This window comes from Leucopleurus acutus (assembly GCF_964270905.1).
Source record: "Leucopleurus acutus genome assembly, chromosome: 8".
NCBI classification, from domain to species: Eukaryota; Metazoa; Chordata; class Mammalia; order Artiodactyla; family Delphinidae; genus Leucopleurus; species Leucopleurus acutus.
In genome coordinates this window covers 59,862,570-59,881,650 of record NC_139151.1, presented here as the reverse complement: position 1 = coordinate 59,881,650, position 19,081 = coordinate 59,862,570, and the positions used below count along the sequence as shown (strand labels likewise).

The window sequence follows — 19,081 nt, the reverse complement described above, 5'->3', positions numbered from 1 at the left end:
TAGATTTGCCTGAAGTCCCTTGAGAACCCTCTCCCCAAAGCTCAAGAGAAGATGCTGCACTCCTCTAGGCCCCACCAAGAAATAGGGAATAGATGTGGGGAAAAAAATCAGTCCTGTGTCTTTATTAAAGAGAGTTAGAAAGAGACTAGATCTGGCAACCAAGGGATGAGGTGCTGGCCAGAAAGGTGGGGTGGGCTCAGGCTCTGCGGATTCAAGGGCAGACTGATGGCCTGGGAGGGGCCAAGGATACCAGGTGCTGGCAGCAGCTAAGGAGGTGCCCGAGGGTGAGCTTTCAGGCACCGGGGCAGGGGGGGTTGGGTGATCAGCTGGGTCCGCAGGGGCTCCAGGATAGGTTGGGCGGGCCTGGAGTCTTCCTGAGACCACCCTGCCTTGTCTACCTAGATCATCCACTGGTCCTGATCCTGCTCGTTGCCTTCCATGTCCACCTGGAGAGGAGGCTGGGTGTGGGTGGGGAGGGGCCTCAGCCACCCAGCCAGCCCCAGTCCCAGATCCTGCCCCTGGCTGGATCCAGGGTTTCTGTACCCGCTGGCTGCCAGTGAGGTCAGGGGTAGGGGCCCAGGAGCAGAGGCCCTGCCCCACACCCCTGCCTACCTCATTGACCTCTCCATCGTCAGGTGACTCATTGTAGTCATTCATCTCATCCATGTCCTGCATGTCCTCATCATCCTCCGAGTCCTCTTCACTGTCCTCGTCGTCGTCTTCATCTTCCTCTTCCTCGTCATCATAGTGCTGGTGAGGCAGGGAAGAGCCTGTAGCCTCTACAGGTCTGCCTGGGCCAGTTCAAGGACTGGCCCACTTGGAGCCTCTCTCTGGGGACAACGAATGAGCTCCATTCCCCAGTCCTGTCCCACTTTAATCTAGCAGGCTGGTGCACGTTCTGCAGGACCTTAGTGCTGAGCCCAGTGCCCTCCCCCTCTACCTCCTCTTTTCTGTCCTCCACCCAGAGCTGAGGACCACGACTGCTCTGGAGTCAGAGGCCAGACCTTCCGAATTAGAGCAGAGCCTTGGTCCACCTGGGCCCCACAGAGGCCCCACCTGCTGGAGCCACTCACCTCTGAGGCCGGCTTGCCAATAGGTACCAGGTTGTTGTCTTTCTCTGCAATGCTCTGGAGCTGTGGCCACAGGGGGAGAAGAGCAAGGCCAGGGCCCAAGCAGGGCAGTCAGGGGCATGGCACTCACCTGCCCTGCCCCCAGGAAGACCCCCAAGTGTGAAGGAGAAGCTTCCTTCCAGCTCTCTGGAAGATTCAATCCCTTTCTCTCCTGTCATCTGCCACTTACTTATGAACTTGATCCAACTACGTAAACTCTCTGGTCCTTGGTTTCCTCATAAGCTTATGGTGAGGATGAAGTGAGACTATCAGCCTAGAACATGACATCTGCTAGGTCCTCAATAAACAGTCAAAATTATTATTTTCTATGCTTTAGGGAAAAGAGCCTGGGCTCCAACCTGGCCTAGAGCTCCCACGGTCCCCTGGCAAATTAGGGTAACACAAAAGTGAGAACCTAGGCCCCCAGCTCAGGACAAAAAGCTCCCCCAGGGCAGGTCTCCAGAGTAGGTCTGGGTCAACACCAGTGAAGGGGGGCGGGGCACCTGACTGAAGCTCCACCGCTGTGCTATGTCCTCACTCACCCAGGCCTGATGCTGCTGTTCTTGCTGCTGCAGCTCTGTCTCCTCCACACAGGGTCGATCCAGATTAAACCACAGTGTCTCAGTCACACGGGGGAAGAGTGAGGGAAACAACGTGGACATGGCTCCTAGACTGAGGAAAAGCGTCAGGTGAATCCAGCTCTCAGATGTGTTTGGTTTTAGTTTGTATTTGGTTACATTGTGATTTGGGGATTGGGTAGTGTGGAAGGTAGCAGGAAAGTACCCCTTCCCTGTGGGAATCAGACAGACCTGGGTTTGAGTCCTGGCTCCACCGCTTACTAGCTGTTTGACCTTGGCCAAGTCACTTAACCTCTCTGAGCCTCAGTTTCCTCATCTGTAAAACGGGGACAGTAACAATTATGCCACCCTCATAGTTATTCTGATAATTAAGTAATTTACTTTATGGGTAAGTAAAGCTGTTTGTAAGCTGTTCAAGGAGGGAAGAGAATGGAAGCCAAATGTAGAGAGAGAAAACCAGAATGCAGACTGGCCTTACAAAATTAAAGACAGCAGGACTCTACTGAAACTCTCTCCACCTCCTCCAAACACTGAGACCTACTTTCTGCTCCTCCATGCCGCCCACACCATACCCACCCAGTGTCAGAAATTTTGGACCCTGACCACCTCTATCATGAACCACAGCCAAACTGGGGGGCAGGGAGGGGAAGTGTTATCACGTGCACGTATGGCTCAGTAACATTCTAAAGGTATGAGCAGATGAAAGACTGGATGAACTAACATGTAAGAGAACAAGTATATTCAGCTCAGATTCAGCAGCTGAGGGAGCTGAACGGGAGGTCCCAGAGAATCTGAATTAAAACCTTTAAGCTCACAGGAAAACTGAGGCCCAGCGACAGGCAACGACTGGCTCTAGGTGCCACGGTGAGTTGGGCATAGAACTCTCGCGGGGAAAAGATCCAGGCCGGGCACTAGAGGTGAGCAGGAGAAAAGGATCTACGTCTAATTCTGCTCTCGCCCTAACGCACTTGACCAATCCGGGGCCAGCCGCTGCCCTTCCGTGGAGCTCAGCTGCCCGGCGCGTTTAAGAGGCACAACAGAACCCTCTCTCAAGTCCCATAAGCACTGAAGGGCCAGAGACTGCGGCTCCGAAAGCCCAACCCCTCACCGCAAAGCCACCGCCCATTCTCGGCTTATTATGATAATGACCGTGGAGTTGACCAACAGGAAGAAGGCATGGGCGGGATTCAGGCAGGTATTTGGGGTTGCTACCGAGAAAGGAGCGGGGCCTGGATAAGGCCAATTAACTGCAAGAACTGCTGGGTGACAGGAAGTGACACCAATGAGTGACGGACCTTGTGCGACGGGGTGGGGCTTAGTTTCGAGGAAGCGGCCAATGAGCTGGCACTCTTTTAATGTTAAAGGGAGTGTGAACAGGCAGCTCCTGAGGAGGCGGGTCAAGGGAATGAGGTTTCTCTGGGGAAGGGAGGAAAGAAGGGGCAAAGAGACAGCAACAGCAGCCTGTCTTATGTACTTACCGCGCCAGGACTCGGCAGGCGGCGGCGACCCGGAAGCACTTTATTCTGCCTGAGCGGAAGAACCCATCGGAACCTGGGACACACCAAACGCATGCGTCCTTGGTCTTCTTTTGTTTCCCGCTCCCGCCCACCGGACTGGAAGTGACGTTACACACGTTAGTCACGTGTTGGGTGGAAATTTGGCGCGCCTGCTCTATTGGCCCCGCCTTGAGTCTCAGCCAATCGGCCTCTCCAGCCTGGACCCGCCCCAACGGCCCCATTTAGCCCCGCCTTTCTGTCCGCAGGCGGTATTTGCTTGCCAATCCCTGTTGAAAAACACCTGGCGGCAACCAGCGTTAGTACTAGGACTGTTTGTCTTGCTGCGTCCCAGGAAAATTAGTCTGCTTCTACCCCAGAATCGCTGGGTGATTTTACGCCTCGCCCCTCCTGTTTGTCTCGTCTCCCCCTCAGTTTCCCGTTTGGGTGCATACATTCATGTATGTATTCCTTCGACAGAAATATTTGAGTCCCTACTATATTCCATATTCCAGGCCCTGCTAGAAGATGGGGCTAAATCTAGGAACACGGTCCCTGCCCTCAAAGACCTCACAGACCAGTGGGGAAGCCAGACTCTGTAGACCTGCAGTGGACTCACTGGTCTCTTAAGACTGCCTTTCCAGTTCTGCATTCCAGATTTTGTAAGGGCTTGATTACCCAATCTCAGGCGCAGCATTCTGCTGCTGGGAAATTCAGCTGCCCTCTCCAGGACTGGGCTAAATAAGCTTAGCTGTCAGCCTTGTCACATCCCTCTCCCACTCCTTTGCTGATGCCTCCGTTTTACTAACCTCTGACTCAGCTTCCCTTTCAGAGATCCTTGTGCCTTCTGGCGACGTAAGTCCTTCAAACCCAACCCCCATTAAGCTCCATCACTCACCAGCCCCTTTCAAGGCCAGCAGTCATTCATAGTTCCCCTCCTGCCCTGACCAAATGTGTGACCTTTAACAAATCCCTTTTCCATGTCTGGGCTCAGTTTCCTTTTCAACCAGCATCATAATCTCTGCCCAGCCTTCTTCGCATCTTGGACTGATGTGAGGATTTCATGAGATAACATATTTAAGAGGTAGTGTACTGTGCATATCGACTGTCATTGTTGACAAGCAGCTCTGGGTGTTATAAAGTTTTTCATTAGAGTAAAATTTGCCCCTTGGAAATGTCCACCTTTTTCTTTCATTCATTCAAGCAATATCTACTGAGTACCTTACATATGCCTGCCACTATTCTAAGTAATGGATACACAACAGTGAACAAAACAGACCAAAAAAAAAAAAAATCATGAGGAGACTCATGGTGCTTCCATTTTAATGAGAGATAAATAAAGAAGATAGGTAAATAAAATATATAGTTTTAAGACTGCAGTAAATATTGAGGAGAAAAAATAAGTCAGAGAAGTGGAAATAAAATGTTGGTAGGGGAGACGTTTCCTTTCAGTTAGGGGGCCAAGGAAGACCTTACTGGGAAGGTGACCTTTGAGTAAAAGATCTGAAGAAAAAAGAAAGGGGGCACTATTCTGATATTTAGGGAAGAACATCAGGAAGGAACAAGTGCAAAGGGCCTGGAATGGCTGGAGCATAGTGTTCTGTGGGGAGAATGGGAGAAGATGAGGATAGAGATAGGAGCCAGAGAGTTCAGCTTCGCAGATCACGATAAGGACTTTGGTTTTACCCCATTTACCCCATGTTGAGGATCCCGTGAAGGGTTATGAGCAGAGGATCCACACAATCTGATTTAGATTTTAACAGAGTTACTCTGGCTGTTTTATGAAGAAAAATTCAGTGGGGTCAGTGGCAGAAGCAGGGAGACCAGTTGGAAAGACAAGGGAGGTGCTGGTTTTGGGGGGAAATATCTGGAGCTCATTTTTGAGTGTGTTGGCTTTGAGATGTCCATTAGAGTAGGGTTGTTGAGGGAGCAGGAGGGCATATAGGTCTGAAGGTCAAGGGAGAGATCAAGACTGGAAATATCAGTTTGAGAGTCATCAGCACATGGATGGTGTTTAAAGCCATGAGAGTGGATGAGCCCACCAAAGGAGTGAGTGTAGATGGAAAATCATTTCCTTCAAAATTCAGAATTTGAGAAAACTAGGAGAAGCAGCAAACTAATGAGAAGGAGGGCCAAGAAGATAAGCAGAAAGCCAGGTAAGTTGGGTGGTATCCTGGAAGCCAAATAAAAAAGGGGTATCAGGAAGGAGGTAGTGCTGCACTACAGTGGAGTTCTGTATAAAACTGTTTCTATTTGTTTCCTCAGCAGACCATGAGCTCCTTGAGGGCAGAGACTGAGTGGTTTCTAAGTCCCCAGAACCCACCCTTGACTTCTCCCTTCTCCATCCCTTATCTGCTCCTTCAGTGTCCCCAGCAGTCACTCCCTCTGGTTCTTTTAGTTACAGGATCCCTACGTCCGGCATCCTTTGCTTCCGTCCTTCCTGACAGCTCTGGCCTGATGGAAATCCCCCAGTAACCTAGATCCCCCAGAACCTAGCTCCTCAGCCAGGTTCAACAAGCCATGGTGAGCTTCCCTGGTGGTGCAGTGGTTAAGAATCTGCCTGCCGATGCAGCGGACACGGGTTCGAGCCCTGGTCCGGGAAGATCCCACACGCTGCAGAGCAACTAAGTCCGTGCGCCACAACTACTGAGCCTGCGCTCTAGAGCCCGCAAGCCACAACTACTGAGCCCTCATGCCACAACTACTGAAGCCCGCGCACCTAGAGCCCGTGCTCCATGACAAGAGAAGCCACTGCAATGAGAAGCCCACGCACCACAACGAAGTGTAGCCCCTGCTCACCGCAACTAGAGAAAAGCCTGAGCACAGCAACGAAGACCCAACGCAGCCAAAAATAAAATAAATTAATTAAAAATAAAAGCCATGGTGACAGGGGAAGGGGAAAAGGAAGAGGGATAAGTGGAAATTTGGGGTGATACCCTATTTTTGGCTCAGGCAACTGAGTCAGTGATGGTGCCACATTCATTATCCACCATTTATCCTTACCAAGTGCTTGAGTTTTTTTTTCCTTTCATTTCAAGGATAATAAACTAAGACTCTGAGGGAATTTCCTGGTGGTCCAGTGGTAGGACTCCATGCTTTCACTGCCGAGGGCACGGGTTCAATCCCTGGTTGGGGAACTAAGATCCTGCAAGCTGCGTGGAATGGCCAAATAAAGAAATAAATAAAGACTCATATTCCTTAAAAATATAAAATTTAAAAAGGTTAAAAATTTGCCTCATATTCCTTCATCTGTTCCACTATTTGGTCCACATTTATTGAGTGCCAATTGAGTGCCAGACACCTTGATAGGCCCTGGGGACAGAGAGATGAAGCAGAAATAATCCCTATCCTAGAAGAGAATACAGTCTAGTGAGGACTAAGACAGTTATAGACAATTATAGAAGAGGGTAGTAAATATTAAAATCAGTGTATACAGAGAGTGTTATAAGAACACAGAGGAAAGAGAGATGAATGGATTCTGGATAAACTGAGTTTAGACTTTGTTTGAAGGAAGGAAACATTTATTTGAACAGGCCTTGAGGGATGAGTAGGGGTTTACCTAGTAGACAAGTGGGAGAAGGGGATGCACAAAAAGGCGTATTGCATGCAAAGGCACTGAGTTAAAAGCAGATGATGTATTTGGAGAACACTGAGAATCTTTTTGGGCAGAACTAAGTGTCTCGGGGTAGAGAGAGAGATGAGAAGGAACGTTAGGGGGACTCTGATGGGGTAGGGCTTTGGTGGCCCTGAGATAGAGTGGATGTGATGAGAGCCAGGCATCCTGGGACTTGCCTTGGCTCTATTACTGACTTTCTGGAGACCCGAGGCAGGTCCCTCCCGCTCTCCCAGCTTTCATTTTCTCTAACATAATATCCCAACCATGTCTCCAGCTCTGGTGTGAATCCCTGGAAGGCACTTCCCTGACCTGGCCTCTTCTGTCCTGAGATGTCACCTGCTTCCTCGTTGTGTTTTACCCAAGCCAGGGCCTGGGCTGAAAGCAGAAGGCAGGATGGGGATTTCCCAAGTCAGAAATAAATCCAAAGCCCGTAGGCTGGAGAGAGAAATCCATGGCTCTGTGCAGAGAATTCTCCAGGATCCAGGAAGGTTTAGACCTGAGTGATGTGAATTCAATGCCAGTGAGGGCTGCTTCCATGGTCCTTGAGGAGTATGGCTGGCCCTGGTAGGGGACAGAGGGAAACGTCAGTCACCATCTCTTACGTATACCGAAGGATATTTGGTCTCCAAAGAGCTTTCACACTTGTCATTTCCTCTTATCCTCACCCCAGTCCTGGAAACCCTGCTCCCATTTAGCCTATGAGGAACGTGAGGCTCTGGAAAGTGAAGTGGCTTGTCCGAGCTGAAGCTACAACTTAAGAAGGTCAATCTTGCATTCGCTCCACAAAGCTTTCTTATGAGCCAGTCTGTGCTTGGTGATGGGGGACCCACAGGGGAATCAGATCTGAGCCCTCATCCCCTGGAAGCCCCCAGTCTAGTTTGGGAGGCCTCAAGCAAATCATTAGGCCCTTGAGGGCAGGTCTCTGATTCATCTCTATTTCCTTAGCACACAGCACAGTGCCTGGCACAGAGTAGCCACTCAAGAAATGTAAAAGATGGGCTTTTCTTCCCTTCAATCTAATGGAACTGAATTCATTAGACGTGTGTTCGTGTGACAATTGCTACACTAGAGACAGATTCTGAGAAGAGTGGGGGCAGTGAGCAGAGAAGGGTAACATGTGGGTGTGGAGGTGGGGAGGGATCCTCAGGGAGATGAGACTTTGAAGGAGGAGAAGTCAGGAGAGGACAGTCTAGACAAGAGGGGGCTGCAAGTGCAAAAGAGGCCTGAAAGAGTGTGGTGTGCCTGGGGCATGGCCATGCTTGCGGCCCTCCTTGTGGCCATCCTGGTGATGGGCACAATGAGAGGAGACAGGATGAAAAAATGGTGCCCTTGTTACCAAGTCCAAGCTTGTACCACTCACTGCATGACAGGCCAATAAATCGAGATATGAGTTGTTGGGATAAGGAATAGTGACTTTATTTGGAAAGCCAGCAGACCGAGAAGATGGTGGACTAGTGTCCCAAAGAACCATCTTACCTGAGTTAGAATTCAGGCTTCTTTTATACTAAAAGGGGAGCAGGTGTGGCTTGGTGTAGGAATCCTTTGTTCTTGCAGCTGTCCGTGTAGGTGTGGTCACAGTATTCCCATATAACTTCAACAAGACAAATGTTATCCTCTGTTCTGCACCTTTTAGTCTCTACATGAATGGAATGACACCTTAAAGGGTCCGAGCCTTGAGAACGGGCTATCCTGTATATTTCAGGCTATAGGCAACATTCTTTTACAAAAGAGGCAAAGCCAGCATAACTCAGCACAGGCAACAGCACAAAGGTCAGTGCTAAAGGAATAGATTCAATATGGAGTCAAGTTTGTTATTCTCTGTTATACCCCGTCCTCAAAGGATGACACATACCCTTGGAGAAGGACGAGGAGACATTGAGAAGGGCTTCCTTGAGCAGGAGAGACTTCAGCTGTACCTTGAACCATGCTTCAGAGTTAGAGAGTGAGAAAGGAGGAAAAAAGAAACCTTCCTGGTGGGAGGGGACTCCCTGAGCAGGCACTGGGGTGTGTGGTGAATGAGGAGACTGCTTGGCAGGAGAGCATGGCAGGACTGTGGAGATGCTGTGAGGAGCTGGAGAGCCCCACTGGGTGGGCTGGCTGAGGGAGTATACTTTTGCTTGGGGTACAAGATTCCTCTACCTCAGGGTCATTGTAATGGAGCAAATGGGCTCATTGCCTGCTGCCCAACGGAAAGACCAAATAGCAGGCAACGGTTGTGTGCAGAGAGAAAAGACTTTTTTGCAGCCAAACTAGGAGACAGGAGGCACAGTGCAGATGTGTCTGCTCATGGGTTTTTGAGTGGGATATTTATCTTGGAAACAGGAAGTCGGGGGGGGGGGGGCCTTGGAAATGATTGGTGGAAAGTGCATGTAAGTTTAAGGAGTTTTCTGCTCAGGCAGGCCTGACTGCTTTTCCTGTCTCTTCCTGGGTGGCATGTGCAAATTGTGTGTATGTGGGGGGGGGGGGGGGGTGTCCATATGTAACATGTAGTGGATTTTTTTTTTTTTGGTCCTGCCACTGCACTGCTTATGGCATTCTAGTTCCCCAGTCAGGGATAGAACCTGGGGCCCCCTGCAGTGGACGCATGGAGTCCTAACCACTGCACCACCAGGAAATTCCCCATGCGGTGGATTTAAAGTTCACTATCAGTCATCATTGTAGTCCTTCAATGCACCTCCCATCCTGATGCTCAGTTGGAGAGACTTCAGCAAGTTGTATCCATATCTGTAGTTTCCCTGATACTCCGAAAAAAAACCAAAAGGAAAAACAAAAAAACAAAAAAAAACTTCTGTTCTTGATGTATTATTTTGTTTCTACTTTACGGGCCTTGTAAATTACATGGCACATTTCAACTCAACACGTCATTTATTTTCTGGTTAGCAAACAGTCACTGAGGTCTCTCCTGGGCCTGACTCTGAGTTTCGGATGGATGAATGAGTTATAAGTGATTGCTGTGGATTCTCTTCCAAGTCCCTAGAAAGCCGGCCCCAGGAGGGGTGCTGTAACAGGGAAAAATAAACCTAACTCCATATTAGATCTGTTTCTTTTACTTTAACCTTTTTTTTTTTTTAATTTATTTTTTTGTGTGGTACACGGGCCTCTCACTGCTGTGGCCTCTCCCCCTACGCTCAGCGGCCATGGCTCACGGGCCCAGCTGCTCCGCGGCACGTGGGATCCTCCCGGACCGGGGCACGAACCCGTGTCCCCTGCATCGGCAGGTGGACTCTCAACCACTGTGTCACCAGGGAAGCCCTACTTTAACCTTTTATTCTATTGCTTTTGCTTTGTGTTAAGAATGTTGCCTTAAATATACAATGGAGAAAAGACAGTCTTTTCAACAAGTGGTGCTGGGAAAACTGGACAGCTACATGTAAAAGAATGAAATTAGAACATTCTCTAACACCATACACAAAATAAACTCAAAATGGATCAAAGACCTAAATGTAAGGCCGTACACTATAAAACTCTTAGAGGAAAACAGAGAGAGAACGCTCTTTGACATAAATAGCAGCAATATCTTTTTTGATCCACCTCCTAGAGTAATGAAAATAAAAACAAAAATAAACAAATAGATCTAATTAAACTTAAAAGCTTCTGCACAGCAACAGAAACCATAAAAAAAAAAAGACAACCCACAGAATGGGAGAAAATATCTGCAAATGAAGCGACCGACAAGGGCTTAATCTCTAAAATATACAAACAGCTCAAGCAGCTCTATGTCAAAAAGACAAACAACACACTCAAAAAATGGGCAGAATATCTAAATAGACATTTCTCCAAAGACTACAGATGGCCAAAAATCACATGAAAAGATGCTCAACATCACTAATTATCAGAGAAATGCAAATCAAAACTATAATGAGGTATCACTGCATACCAGTCAGAATGGCCATTATCAAAAAGTCTACAAACAATAAATACTGGAGAGGGTGTGGAGAAAAGGGAACCCTCCTACACTGTTGGTGGGAATGTAAATTGGTAAACCACATAGAGAACAGTATGGAGGTTCCTTAAAAAACTAAAGATAGAACTACCATATGATCCAGCAATCCCACTCCTGGGCATATATCCAGAGAAAACCATAATCTGAAAAGATACATGCACCCCAATGTTCACAGCAGCACTATTTACAATAGCCAAGACATGGAAGCAACCTAAATGTCCATCAACAGAGGAATGGATAAAGAAGATGTGATGTGGTACATATATACAATGGAATATTACTCAGCCATAAAAAAGAATGAAATAATGCCATCTGCAGCAACAATGGATGGACCTAAAGATGACCATACTAAGTGAAGTAAGTCAGGCAGAGAAAGACAAATATCATATGATATTACTCATATGTGGAATCTAATTTTCAAAATAATACAAATGAACTTATTTACAAAACAGAAACACACTTACAAATATTGAAAACAAATTTATGGTTACCAAAGGAGAAATGTGGCATGGAGGACCTTGGGATGAACATACACACACTACTATGTATAAGACAGATAACCAACAAGTACCTACTACGCAGCACAGGGAACTCTATTCAACATTCTGTGATAACCTATATGAGAAAAGAATCTAAAAAAGAATGAATATATGTATATGTATAACTGAATCACTTTACTGTACAGCAGAAACTAACAGAACACTGTAAATCAAGTATACGCCAATAAAATTAAAATAAAAAATAAAAATAAATAAAAGGTGAGAGTATATGTAAAGTCTAAAAAGAAATAAAAAAAAAAAAGACTAAGATCCCACAAGCCATGCAGTGCAGCCAAAAAAAAAAGAAGAAGAAGAAAAAACCTGAACTCATAGATAGAAAGAACAGACTGGTGGTAGTCAGAGGCAGGGGGTGAGGGGTGAGTAAAATGGGTGAAGATGGTCAAAAGGTACAGACTTCCACTTATAAGATAAACAAATCATGAGGATTTAATGTATTCACAGCATTACATAGTGATTACAGTTAATAATACTGTATTGGGGACTTCCTGGTGGCGCAGTGGTTAAGAATCCGCCTGCCAATGCAGGGGACACGGGTTCGAGCCCTGGTCCAGGAAGATCCCACGTGCCACGGAGCAACTAAGCCCGTGTGCCACAACTACTGAGCCTGCACTCTAGAGACTGCGAGCCACAACTACTGAGCCTGTGAGCCACAACTACTGAAGCCTGCGTGCCTAGAGCCCGTGCTCCGCAACAAGAGAAGCCACCCAATGAGAAGCCTGCGCATCGCAACGAAGAGTAGCCCGCGCTCGCCACAACTAGAGAAAGCCCGCACGCAGCAACGAAGACCCAACGCAGCCAAAACTAAAATAACTTAAAAAAAAAAAGTGGCATGGTGGTTGCAGGCGTAATAGAGAAGAACAAATCTGACTCCACATTAGATCTGTTTCTTTTACTTTAACCTTTGTATTCTATTGCTTTTGCTTTGAGTTAAGAATGTTGCCTATTGTATGGGCGGGGAGGGATAAATTGGGAGATTAGTGTTGATATATACACAGCTCTATATATAAAACAGATAAGTAATAAGAACCTACTGTATAGCACAGGGAACTCTACTCAATACTCTGTAATGACCTATATGGGAAAAGAATAAAAAAAAGAGCAGATATATGTATATGTATAACTGATTCACTTTGCTGTATAGCAGAAGCTAACACAACATTGTAAATCAACTATATTCCAATAAAAATTAATTTAAAAACATAGGGCTTCCCTGGTGGCGCAGTGGTTGAGAGTCCGCCTGCCGATGCAGGGGACACGGGTTCGTGCCCCGGTCCAGGAGGATCCCACATGCCGCGGAGTGGCTGGGCCCGTGAGCCATGGCCCCTGAGCCTGCGTGTCCAGAGCCTGTGCTCCGCAACAGGAGAGGCCACAACATATGGTGGGCGGGGGGGAATGCTGCCTATAGTCTGAAATATACATGATAGTCCATTCTCAAGGCTCTGACCTTTAAAGGTATAACACTTTTCCCTTCATATAGAGATAAAAAGTTGCAGAACAGAGAATAATATTTGTCTTGTTGGAGGTTTACAGGAACATCATGACCTGACTGACCTATGTAGACAGATGCAAGAACAAAGGATTCCTAGTCTCTGGACGTCATGACTGTTCACTAGTGGCTCTGCAGCACTGAGCACAGTGGCCAGGCATCAGCTGATATTCAATAAATATTTGTTGAATGAACGAATGAGAGACCAAAATACTGGACACGTGTGGTATCTGTACTGTTCAGGGAAGGGCAGAGGACTTGGATCTGGGATCTAGCTCATTGATTCCTCATTGTGTGCTCTGACCTTGGCCAAGACACTTCACCTCTGAACCTCAGTTTCTCTATGTGTAAAGTAGGGGCTGTCTGCCCCACAGGGTTCTTGTCAAGGTCAAATGAAATACACGTGATAAGGGTCCAGTTACTGTCCCAGGGAGCTGCACAGTGACCCAGAAGCTTTGGCCGAAGCATACAGGGAGCAAGGAGGCTTCGACTGAGACATCTGGACTAACAAGGTTCTAATCCAGTTCCAAGTCCACCATCAGTCCCCAGGTGACCTTGGATCTGTATTAGTTTCTTATGGCTGCTATAACAAACTACTGAAAACTTTGTGGCTGAAAACAACATGGATTTATTCTCTTACAGTTCTGGAGGTCAGAAGTCTAAAATCAAGGTTTCAACAGGACTGCATTCCTTCTGAAGGCTTCAGGAAAGATCCATTTCCATGTCTTTTCCAGCCTCCAGAGACCACCTGTATGCCTGTGCTGTGGGCCCCTTCCTCGTATCACTCCAACCTCTTACTTCCACCCTTATAACTTCTACTGGACTCTCTGATCTCCTGCCTTCCTCTTATAAGGATCCTTGTGATGATATCGGCCCATTCAGATAATCCAGAATAATCTCCCTATCTCAAGATCTGTACCTTAATCACATCTGCAAAGTCCCTTTTGCCATACAAAGTAACATTCACAGGTTCTGGGGATTAGGACATGGGCACTAGTACCATCCTTCTCCCACTTGGGCATCAATCTCTTCTTCCAGAAGATAATAGCCTCAGTCTGCCCTGCCCTCCCTCCCTCCAGCCTCCCCCTGGAGGAGGGCTCTCATGGAGCCAGGAATGTTGGATGGAGACCAGGGAGTGAGTTCCAGACTGCTTCCCCACCCCAGCTTACAAATTGCCCCAATCTTGTCATGGGTAGTTACAGCCCCAGGACCTAACTGCCCCCTAACCTGTGCTCTGCCCTTCCCTTCCATTTCCTGGGCTTTTCCAGGCAGGCCAGCCTCCTCCCACCCCAATGACAACCAACCTTTCACAAAAAAACACCCTTTATTACTAAATTGCAAACATTTACTGTCTCACACTATCCCTGCCTGCACCCCCTACCCTGCACTCCAGGAACCTTAATCCAAATATTTCTCCCACATCCAATCCTCACTCACAGCCCCTTATGGAAGTCACACTTCATTTTACATTTCTATTTTACAGGTGGAGATATTGAGGCTCTACCCCTTCCTCCTCACTCCAGCTCCCGGATCTCCTCTGCCACTGTCCTTTCTGCTCTCAGCCTCCAGGGCCAGGGCAGTTTCACCAAGATGCACTGAATCCAAACTGGTGACAGTCTCAAATTAATCAGAGGGGCCCCAGCGATCATCCTAGCCCCTACTCGGCATTCACCATTCATTTAGACTACAAATATTTCCTGAGCACTGACTAGATACTTGGTACTGTTTTAAGTTGGGAACAAAACTGACACAATTCCTTGCTCTCATATGGTTCACTTTGTAGTGGTGGGAGACCATCCCATAAACAGGCAGTAATATCAGATGGTGATAAATGTGCTGAAAAAGAATAAAGCCAGGGAAGGCAACGGAGCACACAGGGGTGAGGATGGCAACCATATTCGAGAGAAGGTGGTCAGGAAAAGGTTCGCTAATAAGCAGACATTTAAACAGATTTCCAAAGAAAGGAGGCAGAGAGCAATATGGAAGTGGCGGAATATTCCAGGCTGGAATCAGCATCACTTTCAGCAGCTGCTACCCAGATTTCCTGCTGCAGTACCAGCCAGCACCTTTCCCATCTTCTGTCTCAGAAAATGGTGCCAACATCTCCCAGTCCATAAGCCAGAAACCTGAGACTCATTTTTGTCCCTGACCTCTCCCTCTCTCCCTACACCCCAAAAGTCCCCAGGCCCTAGAGATTTTATTCACTAAGTATCTCATGAATCCACTACTTCCCTCAATTCCAAAATTCTTTTTTCCCCATCCCCCTCCAGCCCTACTCCACTCATAGCCTTCCTCATCTCAGCAAATGGCCACACACTCTTCCGATTTCTCAGCCCAAGAACCCTTGGAGTCATCCTAATTCCTCCCTTTCTCCCACATCCAGTATCCAATCCATCAGCAAATCTCATTAGCACTCCCTTCAAACTACATCCAGATTCCCACCCTTTCACCGCCCCCTCTGCCACTGCTTACCCCCCTGCTTCAAGTCATGGTTGCCTTGAGCGTGTGCTGTTCAAAATAGACCTTCATGTTCTTTGCTTGCTTTCCCTTGTCCCTAGAATCTGTTCCTAGATCAGATGCTGAACTGAAAAAAAAAAAAAAAGTTTCCATTGCATTCAGAGTAAAATCCCAAATCCTTACTCAGTCTGACTAATGCGGCCTTCTAGACTCTGGTCCAGACCACACACTCCTATACCGTGTGCCCTGCTCCCTGCTCACCAGTCCCACTGGCTTCCTTGCTGTTTGTTCTTAGAAGGCACTGAGTATATTCCTGCCTCAGGGCCTTTGGACTTACTGTTCCCTCTGACTGGAATACTTCTCCCTTGTAGTATAAACTGACTGTTAGGTTCTTTTTTTTTTTGTAATGAAAGTGCCTGTCTTAAGCTTTGATTACTGAGGCAGCCACATCAAAGGATATCTTGAATGAACAAATCACTAGATAAAGAGTCAGGCTGCCTCCTGGAACTGAGGCTCCTTTGTTTTAGAGGTATTGGTTGATCTCAGTAACTGACCATTTGGGCCACTTGTTTTTTTGTTTGTTTTTTTTTTAACATCATTATTGGAGTATAATTGCTTTACAATGGTGTGTTAGTTTCTGCTTTATAACAAAGTGAATCAGTTAGACATATACATATGTCCCCATATCTCTTCCCTCTTGCCTCTCCCTCCCTCCCACCCTCCCTATACCATCCCTCTAGGTGGTCACAAAGCACCGTGCTGATTTCCCTGTGCTGTGTGGCTGCTTCCCAGTAGCTATCTAGTTTATGTTTGGTAGTGTATATATGTCCATGCCACTCTCTCACTTTGTCACAGCTTACCCTTCCCCCTCCCCATATCCTCAAGTCCATTCTCTAGTAGGTCTGTGTCTTTACTCCCATCTTACCCCTAGGTTCTTCATGACATTTTTTTTTTTTTAGATTCCATATATATGTGTTAGCATACAGTATTTGTCTTTCTCTTTCTGACTTCACTCTGTATGACAGACTCTAGGTCCATCCACCTCACTACAAATAATTCAATTTCGTTTCTTTTTATGTCTGGGCCACTTGTTTTTTCCCTTCCCACACTTTAAATTCCTGCTCATATGGGTTTCTTTTTGTTTTTTTAATACACTTATTTATTTATTTATGGCTGTGTTGGGTCTTCGTTGCTGCGCGCGGGCTTTCTCTAGTTGCAGCAAACGGGGCCTACTTTTCGTCGTGGTGCACCGGCTTCTCATTGTGGTGGCTTCTCTTGTTGCGGAGCATGGGCTGTAGGTGCGCGGGCTTCAGTAATTGTGGCACGCAGGCTCAGTAGTTGTGGCGCACGGGCCTAGTCGCTCCGCGACATGTGGGATTTTCCTGGACCAGGGCTCGAACCCTTGTCCCCTGCGTTGGCAGGCGGATTCTTAACCACTGTGCCTCCAGGGAAGCCCATCAAATATTTTAAATTCATCAATGAAGAGAGACTGAAACCCTAGGTCCCCATCCTCAACGCCAATAAAAGCAGAACCCCAAGCCCACACATTCTTTCTTCCTCTCTCTATGGCAACCTTGCTCTATGGCCACAGGTACGCTGTGTAATTTCCGGGTCCTGTAAATGAACCTTTATTCTTTCAAAGTTTCCTGATGCTTATTGCTGCAAGATATCTTGCAATCATAATAAGAACTTTAAGGGCCAGTCCAGCCATAACATTGCTTTTTGACAGGCAGAGACAGGCACAAAACAATTGGCATAGTGGGCAGGATTGCATGATTGCCCTTGCAATTAAACAAGGGGAATGCCCTTTTTACCTGTAACTTGCTTACTAACCACCTAACTCGGGTGGGTAACATCATCTGAGGAAGGAGCACCCCTTGCTGGGGGCCTGTTGCGCTACCGTGTGCTTTCACATGATTCTCAGTGGTGTGTTGCCTGTGGTATCCAACCCAAAAGGTCACAGCTGCCATAATAATCCAAGGATCTCCCCAGAGTGGTGTGATAAAGACTAAATGGTCTAATGAGAAGATTAGGCCACTAATTATAAAGGGCTTAATTGACTATTGCCTAAGGGTCCTCCATGCCTCAAGGCCAAGGAGAGGTAAGGAGCCTTGAATTGCAAGGCTATTGTCACTACTCAAGGAGAGGCTAAAGGTATGAGAAAAACATTCCCTTAGGGGAAGAGGATAGGAGATCTCTTACTGCTACCACTGTCAGTAGGTTGTGCTATGTAGGACTATGTGTCCTAACCAAGAAGAATGAAATAGCCTTGCAGCCAGAAACCTTGCAGCTAAGAATGAAATAGCCTTGCAGCCAGAAACCAGTGGCAACACCAGAGGGAAAATATGACAGAGGCTTACAGTCTCTGTGTCACAACTTCACTCACTACTTCACTCAGTCCCCTGAACTGATGGAATATTATGGATCCAATCCCTGGTGTGATGTTGCAACTGAGCAGGACCCTGTGGGGCTCCTGGGCATGGAAGCCTTTCTATCCCCTGTTTCTTATTTGTAGGGAACAGACTCCAGCATCCATGACCTTCCCTGAGTTCCAAAAGGGAGATTCAAACAGTGGCTAATCAAGGGAGAAGCAGCCAAGAAGCCACCTGAGGCGAGATTAAAGGGACCAGAGAAACTCATCAAGATTAGGAGACAGTGGTTAAGCGCAGTGGTTAAGGATCCGCCTGCCAATGCAGGGGACACAGGTTGGAGCCCTGGTCCAGGAAGATCCCACACACCGCAGAGCAACTAAGCCCATGCGCCACAACTACTGAGCCTGCACTCTAGAGCCCGCAAGCCACAACTACTGAAGCCCGTGCACCTAGAGCCCGTGCTCCGCAACAAGAGAAGCCACTGCAATGAGAAGCCAGCGCACCGCAACAAAGAGTAGCCCCCTCTCACTGCAACTAGAGAAAGCCGTGTGCAGCAACAAAGATCCAACTCAGCCAAAAATAAAACAAACAAAAAAAGATTGAGACCACCTGAGATGAGATTAAAGGAGTGCAGGCTCTGCACCCACCCTAATCTTATCAGCAACTCCACACTTGAACTGTTGCTATAAAACTCCTCATCAAATCCTCCCGGGTTAGGGACATACAGTTTTTCTGGGCAGGAGCCCACTGTGTACTCTTTGCCTGGCAAAGCAATAAAGCTATTCTTTTCTACTTCCTTTAAAACTGTTGTCTCCGAGAGATTTGATTTGGCACAGGTGCACAGAGGCTGACCTTTTGGCATCAGTGTTACTAAAAAAATTAATAGACAAATATAAATGTCCTAAACATCTGGTGCCAATGTCTCCTAAGAACCCTGACGGGGTACACCAGCTCCTTGACAAATGCAAAACCCCACAGATGCTTCCTGGGTGTTATTTATTTATTTGAATATTTATTTATTTATTTGGCTGTGCTGGGTCTTAGTTGTGGCATGCGGGATCTTTTAGTTGCAGCATGCAGGATCTTTAGTTGCAGGCATGTGGGATCTAGTTCCCTGACCAGGGATCGAACCCGGGCCCCCTGAATTGGGAGCGTGGAGTCTTAACCGCTGGACCACCAGGGAAGTGCCTCCTGGGTGTTATTTAAAGCCATTCATACCAACATGCCAAAACTCTGGAATTACACTCCAGGGGCCTGGGGGCTTTTCCCAAAGACTATATGCATATCTCCCATTAGTGGAGGCAGACCCAATCCTGGCGAGGTCTCTTGGGATACCCCGTGGAAAGGAAAGCAGCCACCCACAAAGAGGGCTCACAGTGACATCATTCAAAAATTTCTGGTAACAGCACATAAGATTAAGGTAACAGGATAAAAACAGGAAGTGGAAACTGAGATCAAAAACTGTAC

At 47.2% G+C, this 19,081-nt stretch overlaps 1 protein-coding gene and 1 long non-coding RNA gene across 7 annotated transcripts in view; both read right to left on the bottom strand.

Moving 5' to 3' along the window:
* Positions 1-100: 100 nt before the first annotated feature.
* Positions 101-3,278, bottom strand: ANAPC15 (anaphase promoting complex subunit 15). 5 transcript variants are annotated; one of them, XM_082843750.1, is made up of 6 exons: positions 3,166-3,273; positions 1,919-2,003; positions 1,652-1,781; positions 1,074-1,133; positions 613-750; positions 101-458 (listed from the first exon to the last, which is right to left on the bottom strand). In XM_082843750.1, exons 3-6 carry the CDS (start codon positions 1,769-1,771, stop codon positions 399-401), a joined length of 378 nt encoding a protein of 125 aa, XP_082699876.1. In that variant the 5' UTR covers positions 1,772-1,781; positions 1,919-2,003; positions 3,166-3,273; the 3' UTR covers positions 101-398. The 5 variants fall into 5 exon arrangements, with proteins under 5 accessions (XP_082699876.1, XP_082699877.1, XP_082699880.1 ...); XM_082843751.1 differs by having other exon boundaries at positions 1,652-1,776; XM_082843754.1 differs by lacking the exon at positions 1,919-2,003 and having other exon boundaries at positions 3,166-3,278.
* A 3,452-nt stretch (positions 3,279-6,730) lies between these two features.
* LOC309965196 overlaps positions 6,731-19,081 on the bottom strand; it is a 62,916-nt gene continuing 50,565 nt past the window's right edge. Inside the window, exon 3 of one of the 2 annotated variants that reach the window (XR_014326376.1) lies at positions 6,731-7,357. This is a non-coding gene — a long non-coding RNA (uncharacterized lncRNA). Of the gene's footprint in view, positions 7,358-15,069; positions 15,370-19,081 lie in introns of those variants that run through there. The other variant, XR_014326377.1, reaches the window with a different exon arrangement.

Excerpts from the sequence above, each read along its gene's own strand:
- ANAPC15 (XM_082843754.1), bottom strand. The coding sequence starts at position 1,771 with ATGTCCACGTTGTTTCCCTCACTCTTCCCCCGTGTGACTGAGACACTG. Across the intron at positions 751-1,073 it reads TTGGCAAGCCGGCCTCAGAG|CACTATGATGACGAGGAAGA; the intron begins GTGAGTGGCTCC and ends CTGCCTCACCAG. Across the intron at positions 459-612 it reads ACGATGGAGAGGTCAATGAG|CCTCCTCTCCAGGTGGACAT; the intron begins GTAGGCAGGGGT and ends ACCCACACCCAG.